This window comes from Ctenopharyngodon idella, chromosome 6, assembly GCF_019924925.1.
Source record: "Ctenopharyngodon idella isolate HZGC_01 chromosome 6, HZGC01, whole genome shotgun sequence".
Lineage (NCBI taxonomy): Eukaryota > Metazoa > Chordata > Actinopteri > Cypriniformes > Xenocyprididae > Ctenopharyngodon > Ctenopharyngodon idella.
The window spans coordinates 20,212,997-20,228,605 of NC_067225.1; the positions used below are offsets into that span (position 1 = coordinate 20,212,997).

At 36.8% G+C, this 15,609-nt stretch overlaps 1 protein-coding gene and 1 long non-coding RNA gene across 3 annotated transcripts in view; one reads left to right on the top strand and one right to left on the bottom strand.

The window, feature by feature from the left end:
- The first annotated feature begins 98 nt into the window (after positions 1–98).
- LOC127513997 (uncharacterized) overlaps positions 99–15,609 on the top strand; it is a 51,822-nt gene continuing 36,311 nt past the window's right edge. Inside the window, exon 1 of one of the 2 annotated variants that reach the window (XR_007930542.1) lies at positions 99–222. This is a non-coding gene — a long non-coding RNA (uncharacterized LOC127513997). Of the gene's footprint in view, positions 223–10,110; positions 10,308–15,609 lie in introns of those variants that run through there. The other variant, XR_007930543.1, reaches the window with a different exon arrangement.
- foxd3 (forkhead box D3) lies at positions 3,639–8,162 on the bottom strand. Its single transcript, XM_051896313.1, has one exon. The coding sequence runs from the start codon at positions 5,200–5,202 to the stop codon at positions 4,087–4,089; it is 1,116 nt and encodes a 371-aa protein (XP_051752273.1). The 5' UTR covers positions 5,203–8,162; the 3' UTR covers positions 3,639–4,086.

A 15,609-nucleotide genomic window follows, 5' to 3' on the forward strand; every position in this document is an offset into this window, starting at 1 on the left:
TGATGACATCATACATTAGCATGTGGGTTGAATTGATTAAACAGGTCTGTATCCTAATGTCTGGTTTGCAAATTTGAACCACGGACTGATTAAAACCTAAAAATGTTAGTGGTAATATGTCATTCTGTCTCAAATACAGTATTAAAGTGCGGTAAGTAAAGATGTTAACTGTCCTAAATAAAAAGGCGGTGATCAAATGGACTTACTATGGAACATCATCAGGTAAAGACGCTGAATGAACTCCTCTTTGCCTATTTAGGAACACTATGAATCAATTTATGAAGAAATTGAGAAAAAAAAAAAAAAAAAAACCCTGATGTGTTTGTTTAACTATGTCCCAAAAATGCATATAGCCTGAATACTGGGCAAGATAACAGGGCAGTGTGCTAAATATGTAGCTATCTGTCACTTAACAAGCTTTTCATTTACAAATGACAATTTTAAACAATTCGAAAATAATTAATAAACATTATTATTATACATTTATTAAAACATGTATTCCGTTTATATACAACGCCTTAAAGAAACAAACAGTTGTTTGAAATAGTTTTTTTTAACATTTCAAAATATTCTCACCGTATTGATTTTAGCATTCTAGCATTGCTTGTGTTTGTTTCCTTGGTAACTAAACATTTTAATATCGTTACAGAAAATAAAGTTAGTTTAGACCTTTAGAGCCAATATAATTTAATAAAAATGGAAAGCAATTTGCTTGTTATTAGTTTGTTTCTTGGACCCATCAAACGTTTTATGTTACCTGTTCATTTAAGATCTACCAGTTAACGTTAGCAACGGTAGACCTACCTGGTCCTCTAGATGTCATTTGAATTTAGGTCAGAAAGCATTTGTAACGTTGTCAATAAGTCGTCAACTCTGAATTGTGGTTGTTGCTCTCTTTTTACAATAATTGGTCCTTGAGTTCATCAACTCTTATCTGAGCAGTGGTGTAATCATTAGCATTTCATTCACTTTAAGAGCTGCTGGATATGACAGCTTCTTTGTAGTAGGGACATCAAATATTTATAAATAATAACCATGGACAAGTGCTGATTTGCAATGACACTTTCATTACAGTAAGGAGCCTATTAGTCACATTCCTCTCAATGACATGTTAATGTCGCTGTTTGCCATCTTTGTCATTTACTGCTTCGTCTCTGCACCCTTTAAATATTTAGTAACCACTGTATCCACATTTACTGTTGGCGATGTGCTCCAGGAGATACCTGGGCTTGTCAGTGTCCCTTATAAGCAATTCTCTGCATGCTTATGGCTTCTGTATTGTGATTCTGAAATCAGGGCTGTTGTTTTTTGCTTGCTAACTTTCTTTTTTTTTTCACATTTCCAGTTCTAGTAGACTGTAGCCTAATCATTAATTTTCTTCTTAAAATGTTTAAACATCTATTTATGTTTATTGTCAAAGGGTAGAAAAAATGTTCTTCGCAAAACAACGTGCGAAAGAAGCTGTTTTTCGCTGTGCGTAACCAACAGCTACAAATTGGATGAAATGATTTCATAGAGAATTAGAAAAACAATTATTATTGTAACATCTAATTTAAAAGCATGAACATGACATAAGACATGGGACGGCCGATAGGCTGTGGGAACACGGGGACTCTACACCTGTGTAGCGCGGAGAGCAGGTGGATCCACAAAGGTCAAAGCGTTGTTTAGTTTACCCAGAAATGCGTCCGACCACTTGTCACTTTCAAAATGCTCAGCAAGGGGTTTTCCTTTGTGTTTCACACGCCAAGAAAAATAGAAAGTTTCAAAACAGTTGCTCTTAAACGTCTAAAGTCTCTTAGCTAGCCTAAATGTTACGTGACCGAACGTAAATGGATAATGTAGGGCAAGCAAAATTCTGAAGGTGTTGCTGAAAACCTAATAGCTTGATTACTGACATAATTTCGCATACACAATTTATAAATATGTAGCGTAACGTCTTCTTTATGTATCCATAATATTTTTATTCATTTATTTTTATAGCCTAATAGAAATAGGCCTATCTATGTCTCGCGACTCTTTGCATAAAGCGGGATGTGTTAACCTTGCACTCGTTAAAGAGTCAACTCTTTCCCACCAGCCGTCCTCGAAATAGATCCCTCATTAAAACCCGTTGAATCTGAACAATTTCACAGTATCTCTAGTCCAAAACAAATAACATCTAACTGATCCACGTGCGCGATCATTATCCCCGCAACAGATGCAAAGAAACAAGTAGCCTATTTTGAGATATGACCACCACGGTTACTGAAGATGCATCGAGATATGTGCTCCCATTAGCAAAGCAGTCGTTTATTTATCACCCTCATCATCATCATCTAATATACTGTAATTATAGAGAATTTCTATCGTTTTAGTTTTTTCATAGGCCTGAGTGATCATCTTGTCAGTGTATTTTATTTATTTTTTTTTCTAAATGTCGTTTCGGATGTTTTAAAATACTTTATAATTTGCCTGTGTAATTTTTTAATGTCCAATTTTTGGTTTCGATATGAACTTTGATAAATTCTTTAATAAAGTTTAGCTGAATTAGCTGAGACAGCTGTTACCTTTTGAATATAAGCTAGTAAATATCATAGAATAACCGTTCCTGAGAAAAGAGAACGATAACATTATATAGCGACGACCTAATTTGAATGTGACATTATTTTACCAGCTAAAGCTATAAATTACTGTAGGAATGTGCTGTCAAAGTCCACTGTGACAGGAAGGCATCAGAACAATGCGCTTACAAATATTTGTCCCATTTTAAGGAATAAGGAGACAGTTGTGGAATAGGCCCCCCGTTAGTGCCTTTCAGAGGGTCAGTCTCAGCAGCGTCTTTGGTCTGAAAGTGAATTCAAGAAGAGGACTCTTTTTCTTTTCCCATGGGTATCACTTAAATATAGCCCTAACTCTTGTGCGCCACACACCATCTACCATTTGCTGTTTGAGTAGAACTGATTAGCTAGACACAACTGTGAAAGAGTGTTGCTTTAATAGGAACGTCTTCCTAAACATTTTTAGGTCGCCTTCATTTTCACTTGTAAACGGATACGGCAGTTTCTCGACGGCTATTGACCTTTTTATTGGGAAAGAATGTTGCTATTTTTGTAACCTACATTGTCAAAATTGTAAAATTAAGTAATCTGGTTTTACTGGCTGTTATTATTTATGTAGGCTAGATTATCTTAGTAAGTTTAGATGGCTAACTGAAAAGCGTTTGTGATGGTTGTTTTGCAAAGCTGTTCTTTTGAAATTATTGGATTGTTGTATTCACAATATCACAGTTAGATAAGAAAAAATAAAATGTTCGTACAGGGTTTTTATCATTTTGAATTAAAATATCCTGTTATTAAATTTTAAAAAGAACGGCTGAATTAAAATGCGTTATTCGCAAATTAACTGTCTCAAAATAAGCTAATTTATCTTCTCATTTTAATATGTAGGCTAAACACTCATGATTAAAATGATTTATTGTTTTAACATTTCTTACATTTTAAGACGAAACTGCTGTTTTTAATCACATAGCCTATGTGAATTAACCATAATAGCCTACGTTTGCATTCGTTTCTGTAGGCTGCTTGTTCGCAAGTGTCATCGTTGCATTCCTGTAATTTTAGAAAAAATCTGTTTGATTTAATAAAATCAATTGTGTCTGAGATGCATTGGATTGTTTTCATATTTATTAACAAATGAAGTTGATTTACAACACAATATTGCTACATAGATTACATATATTTAAATTTTATAAACATACTTTTTCAGTCTTTCAATAAGAACAGTTTAATATTTCATATTGGAAAACAAAAGGAAAAACATTATTCTTGAAATCACTTCTTTCAGGATGAAAACAAAATATGAAAAAAAAAAAAAACTCAAGTTTAAACAACGAAATGAAATATGAAAGAAAAACATGTAAATTAATTTCTTTGTACAAATATTTACAAACATTACCTGTACTGAAAGCATTCCTTTTTGATTATGAATTTTCTTTTTTCTCAAAAGTCTTTACATGGCTACATTGGGGCGGACGAATTGTCCAGTGCTGCCTATAGTTCGTGCTGTATCGTCTTTAAAATATATGTCTAAAAAATAGTCTGATTATCATTGAGAAGGCCATTTAGATACCGCTGCTGTGGACGCTGTCGGTAAAAACTGTCCAGAGATGATATTTGACGGGACGCTGAGAATGGGCGCGATGGCTGATGTCCGGGTTAAGGACAGGGACTGTGCGCTCAATAAGGCGGACTGCACCGTCACGGGCGGCCGTAGGAAAGTCTGTGCGCTCGTGGAGCTGCTGGAGACCCCGATAATGTTTTCTATGCTGAACGATGGTCGACTGGACGGCTCGGATTTGATAATTGACGCGGTGCTCAGGCTGTTCAGTTGTAACTGGAGACTTGGACTTAGTTGAGAGTTAAAAGCTTTTCTGTTCAGTTCTGCGGAGGGCAAGAGAGGCACCGCCGGAGGGAGCATCGGACCCACCGGGGGAATGTACGGGTACTGCAGAGCGGCTGCAGGGTGCGAGTAGGCGGCCGGGTGAATTCCATAGTGGCGTCCGTAAGGATTCCCAATGCTATATGCCCCAAAACTCTGCATCATGAGGGCGGTCTGGTCCCTGAGAATGTCCGGCTGGTGTCTCTTGAAGCGTTTCCTCCTCCTCAGAAAGCTGCCGTTGTCGAACATATCTTCCGACTGGGGGTCGAGAGTCCAGTAGTTGCCTTTGCCCGGGTTGCCCGGTTCCCGTGGGATCTTGACGAAGCAGTCGTTGAGGGACAAGTTATGTCGAATGGAGTTTTGCCAGGCCGGGAACTTCTCCCGGTAGTAAGGGAAGCGGTTGCTGATAAACTCGCAGATCCCACTGAGCGTCAACTTCTTCTGCGGGCTCTGGAGGATGGCCATGGTGATGAGGGCGATGTACGAGTAAGGCGGCTTCACCAGACTGCTCTTGGGCTTGCTTTGCATGGGACCGGAGGAGCTCTCCTGAGCATCCCCCTTGGACTCTCCCTCGCCGGCGCTCTCGCATGGACTGTCGCTGCGCTCCTTCACCTCGATTTCCTCCACCTCATCTCCCCGGTCCTGCATGCATTGGCTCTCGCAGTCACTGTCCCGCTCCATCCCCTCGTCGCCCTCCCCGACCACGTCGATATCCACATCGTCAGCTGTGAGTACGGTCTGACCGGACATGTTGCTGGCACTGGTGCCTCCAGACAGGGTCATCACCGCTCACTTTACTGCTGGAGCAACCCAAGGTAAGAGCAGCGGTCAGATCAGATGACGACCAGTGGCTATAAATGCAGGTCAGTCCCGGCCTGCCAGGAAAACTTCAACTTTAGAAAATATTTCTCCAGTCCAAAGGCTTCTTTCTTTCTCTACACCTCGTCTCCTTTCCACTTTATGTCCTGGAAACTTAAGCGTGGTTTTGGACCGAGGAGTCAAGATGACACATGCTTTGAAAAGCAGGCTTTAAGGACTGTCTGATAGATTACTTTTCACTTAAAGATATACTATCAGCCGCGTCACGTGACCCGCCGACGTCAGAGGTCGCGCTGTTATACCGCTGAGCCGAAGTTGTTTCATGGATTTGTCAACAAAGGGAACAACAGTAACATCGCCTCTGTTCGTCCGTCATAGACCATTTAGCGGTGGCGGAGGGGAGAAAATCGGCCTGCATGATTGAAATCATCTCCAGAGCTGACGTGCATTCACTCGCCCGCGCTAAACGCAAACTTAACTTTTCTTAGGCCAATTAGCCTATATTGAAAGCTGCTGAACGAAAACGTCTACAGCTAAGTTAATTGAATCTCTTGTCATTTATTTGTGTGCTCGAATACTGCATGGTTAAACGAACAGTTTAAAATATTGTACTTTTATAATAAAATTAGGCTATTTTGTAGTCATTGGAGAATTAAACTTAACCTTCGCTTGAGTCTTTCTGTAGACGTCAGCACTGATTTTGTTACGTGTGAAATAAGTACAAAAACAATGTAAATCTGTAAATAAAGATCTTTGTAGAGGTGCTAACGACCCTCATCATTGCTCGTGTTAACATATGAATTAAGTAGGAAATGAGCGCATAGGAGCCATTCACACGCGCACAGGTGAGCGACGCATGTGGGATATTCCCAAGAAAAAGAAAGCGGAGAGGGAATATGTAAACTCTTTTAACATTTCCTGGATCGTGTGAGAAAATGTTTCTCAGTGTCGTTGTGCTTCACGGGAGCTGCGAGGTTTAATTATAGGCTACTTATCTGTGGTTTGTACTTGAATGTTCTTGTTTCTTGTATATTTGAGAGATTAAACATTGATGCGATTGTACCTTTTTTATCGATAGACAGAAAAAAAATGTTCTGTGGTTAGATTCATCACTTATTTAACCACAAGTAATATAACGTCTTATCGATCTACAGCTTGGAATATCTGCCCCTGCTGTAATGAAAATAAAGCCTGGTGTAATTGACGCTCGAATCAATTATTCTCACAACCATTCTATTAGAGCTTACAAAAAAAAGGTGTAGCATTTTTTTCTTAATGGTCAGAACTACGAAACTGTTAGAAAACAAATAGTAAAGCTCGATATTTCTTCAGCGATTCGCTTATCTCTGTTTTTTGGTGCAGGTTTTGCAGCGCTGCTCTCAAAATAGCCAACCGTATGTCCTAAAACTAATTATTATTAGGTATGTTCATAATAATAATCATTATGACTATTATTATTAATAATAATAAATAAATATTATTGTTATTATTATTATTATTATTAGAAAACATTTTATTTGTATAAAATTCATTAGGGAGCTCATTAAATAGTGGCTATTATATATTTTTCAGTATGCTTGTTTTTGTTGGATGACATTTAATCTGCAAATAGGCCACCACCTTTCACCTCAACCTTTACCTTTAGCCTGCTTACCATCCTTTCAATTCTCCGAGGAACGCATGCTTGTGCTACATCTTTGAAGCTGTTTTTGCATGGTGAATGAATGAGATTAATTGAATCATGTTGTTATTAATGGTATTGAAGGGCTCAGGCAAACAGACAGTGGCCCGTGTGATGTCCCGTTTATCAATACGGGCTACTTAGAGGATGAAGTCAAGGCACCATCTAACGCTGCCTAAAGCCAATATTTGCTTTGGAAAATTGTTCTTCTGCTCATTACGCAATTGATTAATAGTTTTTACATATGTTAGTTTCGTAGATATATATTTTAAATAATATTATAGGAGCCCACTTCAACAATAGTTCAACAAACTCCACATTTATTTGCTGATTTACTGCTGTAGATCAAGGCTAATTGTGATTAGGCTATTGTTTAGGCTTATATAAATGCATATTTTGGACGGTTGTTCGCTTGAGTTTTTTTTAAGTGCTGTATTTTGCAGAATGATGAAGTGTTTTGTCAGCGGCTTAAAATGTAAAAGACCATATATCTCGAGTCAGTGCGCACTGAAAGACATCGTGGATGATATCGCCCAAAAGGAGATGAAATTCGTCCTCTCTGTGATCTTTTGAAGCTCCATAAATCCGGCTTTATACCTTCGCAGTTTGTTAATGAAATGTACATTTAAGCACACATGCACGGCTTAACCCGACAAAACCTTTTAGAATAATAAGCTAACTCTTTCCAGCATGAACCTATTAGGAGACGCAGGCATAGCAGGTGACGGTGCGGATACAGTGGCTGAATGTGATTACCCAGCAAGGTCAGAAACAAATAGCTCACAAATAGCAAAGCAGGATCGAATTTATGCCTAATTAAATCGCTGAAATAAAAGAGATAGAAGGGAAAATTGAAGGGCGTAATGGGAAATGTGTCCATTCAGGGAAGAGGGGATGTGCAGAGCAAAGGATGTAACCCAGATAAAAACTGAACTTGAACTATGAGGATGCCTCGCATTAGTGTAAATATATATTTGAAGGGTATAAGCCCAATAATGCTGCACGGACTTATCTGTACAAATATATTGAATGTCTAATACATTAGTACCTTGCAAGATCTTACTAAATAATATAGCCTATTCTTGGCAATAATGTTTCTTAATACCAAAACGATTTTTGTAAACTGTCTGTTATTTGCATTTTATCATGGCTCGTAAATTAACAAACTTGATTTGACATGTTGCCTGTATATGCACACCAATATACACTGTTTGGTCCTATGTGTAATGTATATTTTTAATAATTGGCTAATAATAAACCAAATCAAATAAAGACTTTGTACCTCGTTGTAATCGAATGTATTTTGTGAGTGGCTCATCTTTTACAAAACTGGTAGTAGTAGTAGTAGGCTAATTTTATTATGTAAGCACAGTTGGGGGCAAGCTTGTACAACTGTAATAAATGAATGGCTTTGTTAGCGCGCTTTTAATTACGGTTATTGTGCCAATTATTTTACATCAACTCCGCATTATCACCATGTCAGATTTAATAAAAAGGAGCCATTTGCAGGAAAACTGCTCCTCTCATCTAGAAAGGGAAGTGTCCACGTCATACTCTGGTTAAAAAATGACTTTTCATTTAAATGCAATCCTTAATTGGATTTTCTACGGTCGACACCGTGATTCCCCAAGGCTATACCCACCAGAAGGCAGGATCTCCGTTTTTCTCTCTGAATTCACCATTTTCACCCTCTTGAAGAATCCACTCTATCAACCTGCAACTTTCTGTCAAACAATATGATCCAGCTCATTTTTAACAGTCTCCTTTGTAGTATCATCCTGCAGGCTCTCACCATTACAGCCAGACCAGTTTTTCGCAAATTCAGTTGAACATAACATAATTCCGTAGGTATACAAAACCGTAAGCTGTAGGTATATGACAACGGCATGTCAAAACAATACTTTAAAAACAATGAAAGTGAATGGACGAATGAGATATACATTTTAATTCCTGAATGAATTAATCAGAAAAACAATATTTTTTACCACGGCTATGCATTTGAAAATGAACATAGAATTATTAATGTTGACATTTCTGTGTGAAATAAAAGATTGCTTTATTTATGTGATGTAAAATATTTTACTTTATTTAAATATGAAAACATTTTTCTGAACCACAAATTGTTTTCCATACAAAATACAGAGTTTCATTAAATAACTTAATTCAAATGTATTTTTCGTGTAATAAATAGGCTAATGCTTATTTATGCTCATGTCCTGAAGATATTTTTGTTTTCTATTATTATTATTTTTTTTTTTTTATTGTTTGTATTACTTGTTATTTTTTTCTTTCTATAGCTGAAAGTAGAATTAAACTGGCTGCACAACATGACACAAACTGATTTCCTCAAACCTAAACAATGAATTCTGGTATTAATTGTTGTTAAAAACACAATGCAGCCTGTCAGTACGGTGAATCACTGGAATAAAACTGCATCCGTACCTACTTGGTTTAGATTAGTAGCTTAACTTGGTAGCCTAATGCATTATTTATGCATTATAGTTTTTTACTAAACGTTTACAAACGTACGATATACTTAGGTTTATTTTACAAAATTATCTTTTAAAATTGCTGTAGGCTATATGTGATGTGGTTTTGGTCCATGATGTCGAGGATGGGTGCAAAAATGACGCCTTCAACCAGATTAACATGCCAATGCACGCAGTTAAGCATGTGTGATGTTACTCGGTTTGTACGTTTCATTGTTATTTAGATGAAGACTGAAGTAGCACATTAGCACGACGAGAGGGTGTTATTTGGGTTTTGTCTTAATACCACGAACTTCCTGCGTAACCCAAGTTCGTCCAACAGCCCTCTTTTTCACGTCTCGCTGTGTTCTTTCTTTCTGAAAACCACGTTCTGCACTCACCGCGAGGTATAGACACTTAAGATTAAATATTTCCAACCACCATCCGATTCATAGCCTGCTTGTATCTTTTCATACTGACGAAAAATTTAGAAGATAAAGTGCATATACCAATATGAAAGTTGGTGTGTTCTTTAAGGGTATAATGTTAGATGACTTAAATGTTATTATTTGTTAATCAGTCAATATTTCAAAAGCAACAGAAAATAATCTTGCCGTTATAGAGGGGTCTTAAATTTTACCTGTACAGTTTAGTAGCCACTATAGATAAATAACTGAACTTGTTCTACGCGTTAAATCTATTTGTTATCGGATACGTGTTATCTTTGTGACCCCTGATCTCAATCAGTTAGTAGTGATGCTTCACTCACTTTACCCATCGCTGCTTTAGAGCTAATTACCTTAATGCTTGTTATTCAGTCAGATTCTCCGGTTGAGAAAATCACCGCCACCATGAAATGACTGAGGTATGGAGTGTGGTTTCATTGATAACTTGGGAGCTCCCTAGTTCTACAATCTTGCGTGAGTAATTCGCTATAATTATCTTTTTTATTGAAGTTTCACGTTATCAATGTAATTATTTCCTATTCCTATTTTTTTAGGCTAATTGTAGTCAAATTTTAGGCACACTGTTTAGTGTCGGATCTGTTTTCTTTGGCAGTAATTAATTTCAAGCCTATAGTCTAAAAAATGCAACGAACTTATAACTGCATTGTCATCAGTCTGATTTTACTTAATTTACTGCAGCAATCAAACTCAAGATTTCCATTGGTGTATTTTTTTTTATTATTATTTTTTATTTCTACTGTGCAGTTATTGACAAATTAGATAAACGGGACTTAAATAAAAATGACTTATCTATATATGGAGATATTGGAAAAACTACACCAAATATTTCCATACTGATTTTCCTTAAAAAAAAAAAAAAAAAAAAGGTAATGCCATAACTGCATGACATCGTGAACTGTATAGGCTAGGCTACTATCCAGACTGATAGGCTATTAAAATAAGTAGCAGCAAACCACAGCGTTGTTGTGTGTTATGATGTTGTTCACTGAACTCTGTATTTCCAACACGAATAAACGTCCAGAGTCGATGCAATCAATGGCTTCAATTCATTAAGTCTACTCAAGTGTATGTCTTAGGTGGGCTATGACCCTTGTCATTAGCTAATAATTCTTCCATTTGAGTCTCACAACTTCTCTCTTCAACAAATGCCTCCGGCTATAAATACTAATGAAATATCTTTGGCTAATTTGATTTTGCTGGTACACTTGCAGTTATGGCTGAACTTTCCCACGAGATGGGCTGATTGAAGGGTCTCAGATCCTGTAACGGAAGGGGGAAAACATTCAGAGCATTTCCATAATTACCCAATTGGCTGCCTAATGACCTTCCAGAACAATAAAAAGATCTCTTGTTAATTCCATCTTTCATGCTGACATTCACTAGATTCCTATCTTATATGTTGAGAGTTCACAAGATAACAAGTGTACTTTCTTTTTTCTCGCCAGAGAACGGTCCATTCAATTATCCCCTGCACATCTCTTGCCAGCAAATGAAAGAGATCTGCTTGTCGCCCTCATCTCAAAGTTGGATAATTTATAGCCTTCTGGGGTTATAAAGATGGGGTTTCGAGCATTTTGAATGGTGGGTCAGAAATGAAGAGCAGAATAATTAAAAAGATCACAAGTCCCCCGCGAATGTAATTATGACTGCTTTGCAAAGGGTCTGCGTTCAAAATAAGACGTAGGGTCTGAGGTTCTTTAAGTTTGTCGTATATTGTTCATTTATTTATTAATCCTGAAATTATTGCTGTATATTTGAACAGTTTTTAGACATTTATATCTAAATATTGAACGTAATATCTGAAGACGTGACGACGTTTTCTCAACGTGTCGTGCTGTGTAATTCATTCACGTAATTCTCATAACTAACATTAGTATTCGTTTACTATTGAAACGTGCCAGAATGTTTCTATAAATACTTTTAGAATATTATATTGGTGTCGAAATATTTGGTTCAACTATGTAAAGGTTTGTATTTTGCTCTCCAGTCAATCAACCACGTTATGTTCAGAGAGTGCTGTACAAGAGCTGTTGATCGACTTTGCCTTTACAGAGAAACTGTCATCCACATGCACCTGCTTATGATCTTGTGGGTATATTACTTTTTTATACTTTTTAAACCATTTCCCCATTTAGAAGTGTATAATGTAAATATAAACAAAGAAGAACCAATGTGGTGCATATACTACATATTTCTGTGTACAGGATGTACAATATAACTAATTTTTGCTGACAACTATTGATCTGTTATTTGTTGGATAATATTGTGTAATGCATTGGATTTAGACAATTATTAATAAGGTGCATTATATGAGCCCTAAAATTGGCAATGAGGTCTGGATAATATTTGTGACAACATGTATTTTAAACTGTATTTACACATAAATCCTCTAAGCTAATTGCATTGTTTGGCTTTGTTTGGAGTTGTAATTGCCTACGTCACACCCGAAAGTCCAAAACGATAAGATGGATTTTCAGCCAACAGATGATATCATCCATGAGGATCTTTCTCAGCCCTGTCAATGTGTATCGCATTGGAGTCCAAAGGAAGAACTCATTGTATACATTGCTAACCTGAGGAAAACTGTCCACCTTTTGTTCTTTCTAGAACTGCATCCCTGAAAAAAAAAAAACATTTTAAACTACTTTTATTTTATTTTTTTGTTAGGTGGATGGAAACAGCTCACTAATGTTGCATGCAATACCACACTGACAGATCATGACTGATTCACTATTATGTGCCATCTGTTGGCCAAAATGGGAAATAAAATGTAGAAACCTTAGAATGCAGAAAACTAGAAAACTTTCTAGTTTAAATAAAATAAAAATAAATGTGCACAAGAAATTTTGGGGTGCATGATTCTATATTATCCTGCATTGTTTCTCAAAGCTAACTTTGTTCCACTCTCAAGCCTCAGTATGAGAAAACTTTGTGGTGTAACTTTGTGAATGGCTGCTAATGGCCATGTGCTGGGTGTTTTTCATGTTGTTCCCAGTTGAGCGGTCTTCTATTAAGTGCAGGAACTTGTAGGGAATCAGGCTATTTGTATTATTGAAACACATAATAAAATCATCAAAGCACGGTGGCAAATTGTCATTTGGCAGTCAGGAACCTTGCCCTGGAATCCTGCGACTCTCAATAGCCCAGCAAAGGACTTGCTAAATGACTAATGGGACCATGTGACTTGACTTGAGAAGGGGCTCAGAACAGCAGATTTAATTATCATGTTAGAATTCTGCATGAAAACAATCTATACTAGAAATTAGAACTATTCCTGTCAGATGACTTGCATCTGCCAGTAATTCTATTTGGGACAAGTGATCCCCTTCTTTGAATGTTATCAAATGTTTACAAAGTGCTTAATCTGGTAAATGCAATCAGTGAGGCCTGCAGTAATTGTGTGCCGGCGTCAGCACCCAGGTTTCACCGCCCGGATGCCTTGATCTTTATGAAAGGCCCAAAAAGATGAATCAATACATGCGTGGATGGATAAATCTAGGCCTTAAGGAAAACTTGCCATATTTATTTGCACAGTAGCGTCTTGTATGTGCATATTCTGTGCTTGATTTTTTTTTTTTTTTTGTAGCACAATTTATATCACCCACAGGTAAGTGGTATTCTCTACTTGCTTGGGATGTATAAGAACTGGGCTACAAAGTTGAACCTAATCACAGTTCGTGTCCCATAATGGAGTTTCAAAATCTTTTAGGTGATGTCCTCTTCGTCTCCGTCTCTCCTATATGTCACGATGCTGTATATCAGGTGTGTTATGTACATATGTGCTGTCTCAGTTAAAAGATGTTTAGCAATTTTCTGTGATAAGTCTATACTTTTTAGGCTTTTTAATTTTAGCTATACAAAGCTTTCATTCTTTCCCCAGTGTTGCTCTTCTTTATCACCCTGCCTTAGGGCAACAATGTAGCACCCCCCTTCTACTGCCACTTTAGTCTGTGAAAACCACATATTAAATTTGCCTGGCATAAGTCACTTCATTTAGCACTCAGCTAAATTCCTTACTGGGCCATTCATCCATAGACATAGTATGGACACACATCTCACACAAAGAAAGCTAGTGAAGCATAATATTGAGGAAGTTACATACATTTCGAGCTTTGTTGGCTGGGTCATGCTGTTTTGTTCCACTTAATTTAGCGACTTATAGAAAAAGGGGTGGTATAGTTGTGCTATGTTGTCATACTTAAGTGTAGAATGGAAGAAGTTATTGGGATTATCGTCTAAATGGCCTTCTTTTGATATATGTGCCACTTTTTTTGCCACTGCGTATTTTTGGTGACCTCATAAAGTCCTTATGCTATTAGCTTTAGACTGATCTTGTAATTATTTTCTATTTATCAAAATTATTTGACATTAACACAACTCTGTGACTTCACATGCTATTGAATGATTTACCAAACATTTGTTAGAAGAACATTTAACTGTGAATAAAGGAAGGCAATATTGCACACTTGTTTATTGTACGTATCACAGAGTCACAAGGTCATTAGAAGAGTGCGAACAGGGTGAAAAACAACAACAGAGGTGTCATTGTCTCTCATTGAACCTTATAACCAGTTGGATTTTACACTGAGAGGTTTCGCAGTTTACTTGTACCTAGCATTATTCATGGGTTGAGCATTTATTTTTCATTTAGATATGCAAGAATGTATCCTAGAAGTTCCATCCACTGCTCAGATAAAAAAAGGTGTAAATGTGAGACAGTGCTGAACTGAACTGGTGATTCTAATCTGTTAAAATGAGCTCTTTAAATTATAAAGCAATCTTGTTTATATGTTTTCTTGGAAACTGGTGTTGTGACTTGTGATTGTCACGGTCCTTTATCTGACCTGAGAATATAGTTGGAATATAGTCTGTTTTACAGTTTGAATATATTCATTACAGAAACATCAGGTCTGTCAGCGATGTTTGTGTTCCGCTATGGAAGGCGACCGCACCCCTTTGCTTGATATTTCCAGGCCCCTTACTCACCCTCACATGGGGCTGACATAGAGCTCTAGTTTCACATTAAATTTAGGATGAGATCAGGGGAACAAGTTACAGGGGTCACTACCACAAATGACAAGCCAAGCTTCTGGGCAGCAAATATCCAAAAAACACAGTCTCAGACAATTGTAAGCATTAAATTGGCGTATATTTCAGTATTCGGCGTAACTTTAATTGTGCCGAATTTTGACTGCGAACATGCTAAATGACAAATGTGTATAAAAGCATGAAACATAATCAGATAAGTATGCATGGGTTGATATAGAGAAGATAATTCAGTTGATTCTCGTATTTGTTGTATAATATGGAAGTGATAGACAGGATTTAGTCATCAAGGCCTTGTATGCAGTGCATTTACTTGCAAAATTACTGATTACTTTGCTCTGAAAGATGGACACAGATTAATGCATTGTTCACTCTAAAAAATGCTGGGTTGTTTCAACCCATGTTTTAGTCAAATATGGACAAAACTGTTGGTTTAAATATTTCAATTAATGTTTTAAACCTAACTAATAGGTTTGTCCATATTTGACCCAAAACAACCCAGCATTTTTTTTATAGTGTAGCTCTTAAAATATAATTTTTTTTTTTTTTTTTTCATATTTCTTTCAGAATTCATGGAATATCATCGTTTTTGTCAAGCTTTTTAAGAAATGAATAGCATAAACAATGTTGCCATGTCTGCCTATTATAAGTAACTTTGGGCATTTTTCTTTTCTTTTCTTTTTTTTTTTTTTTTGTGCATAATCAGAGC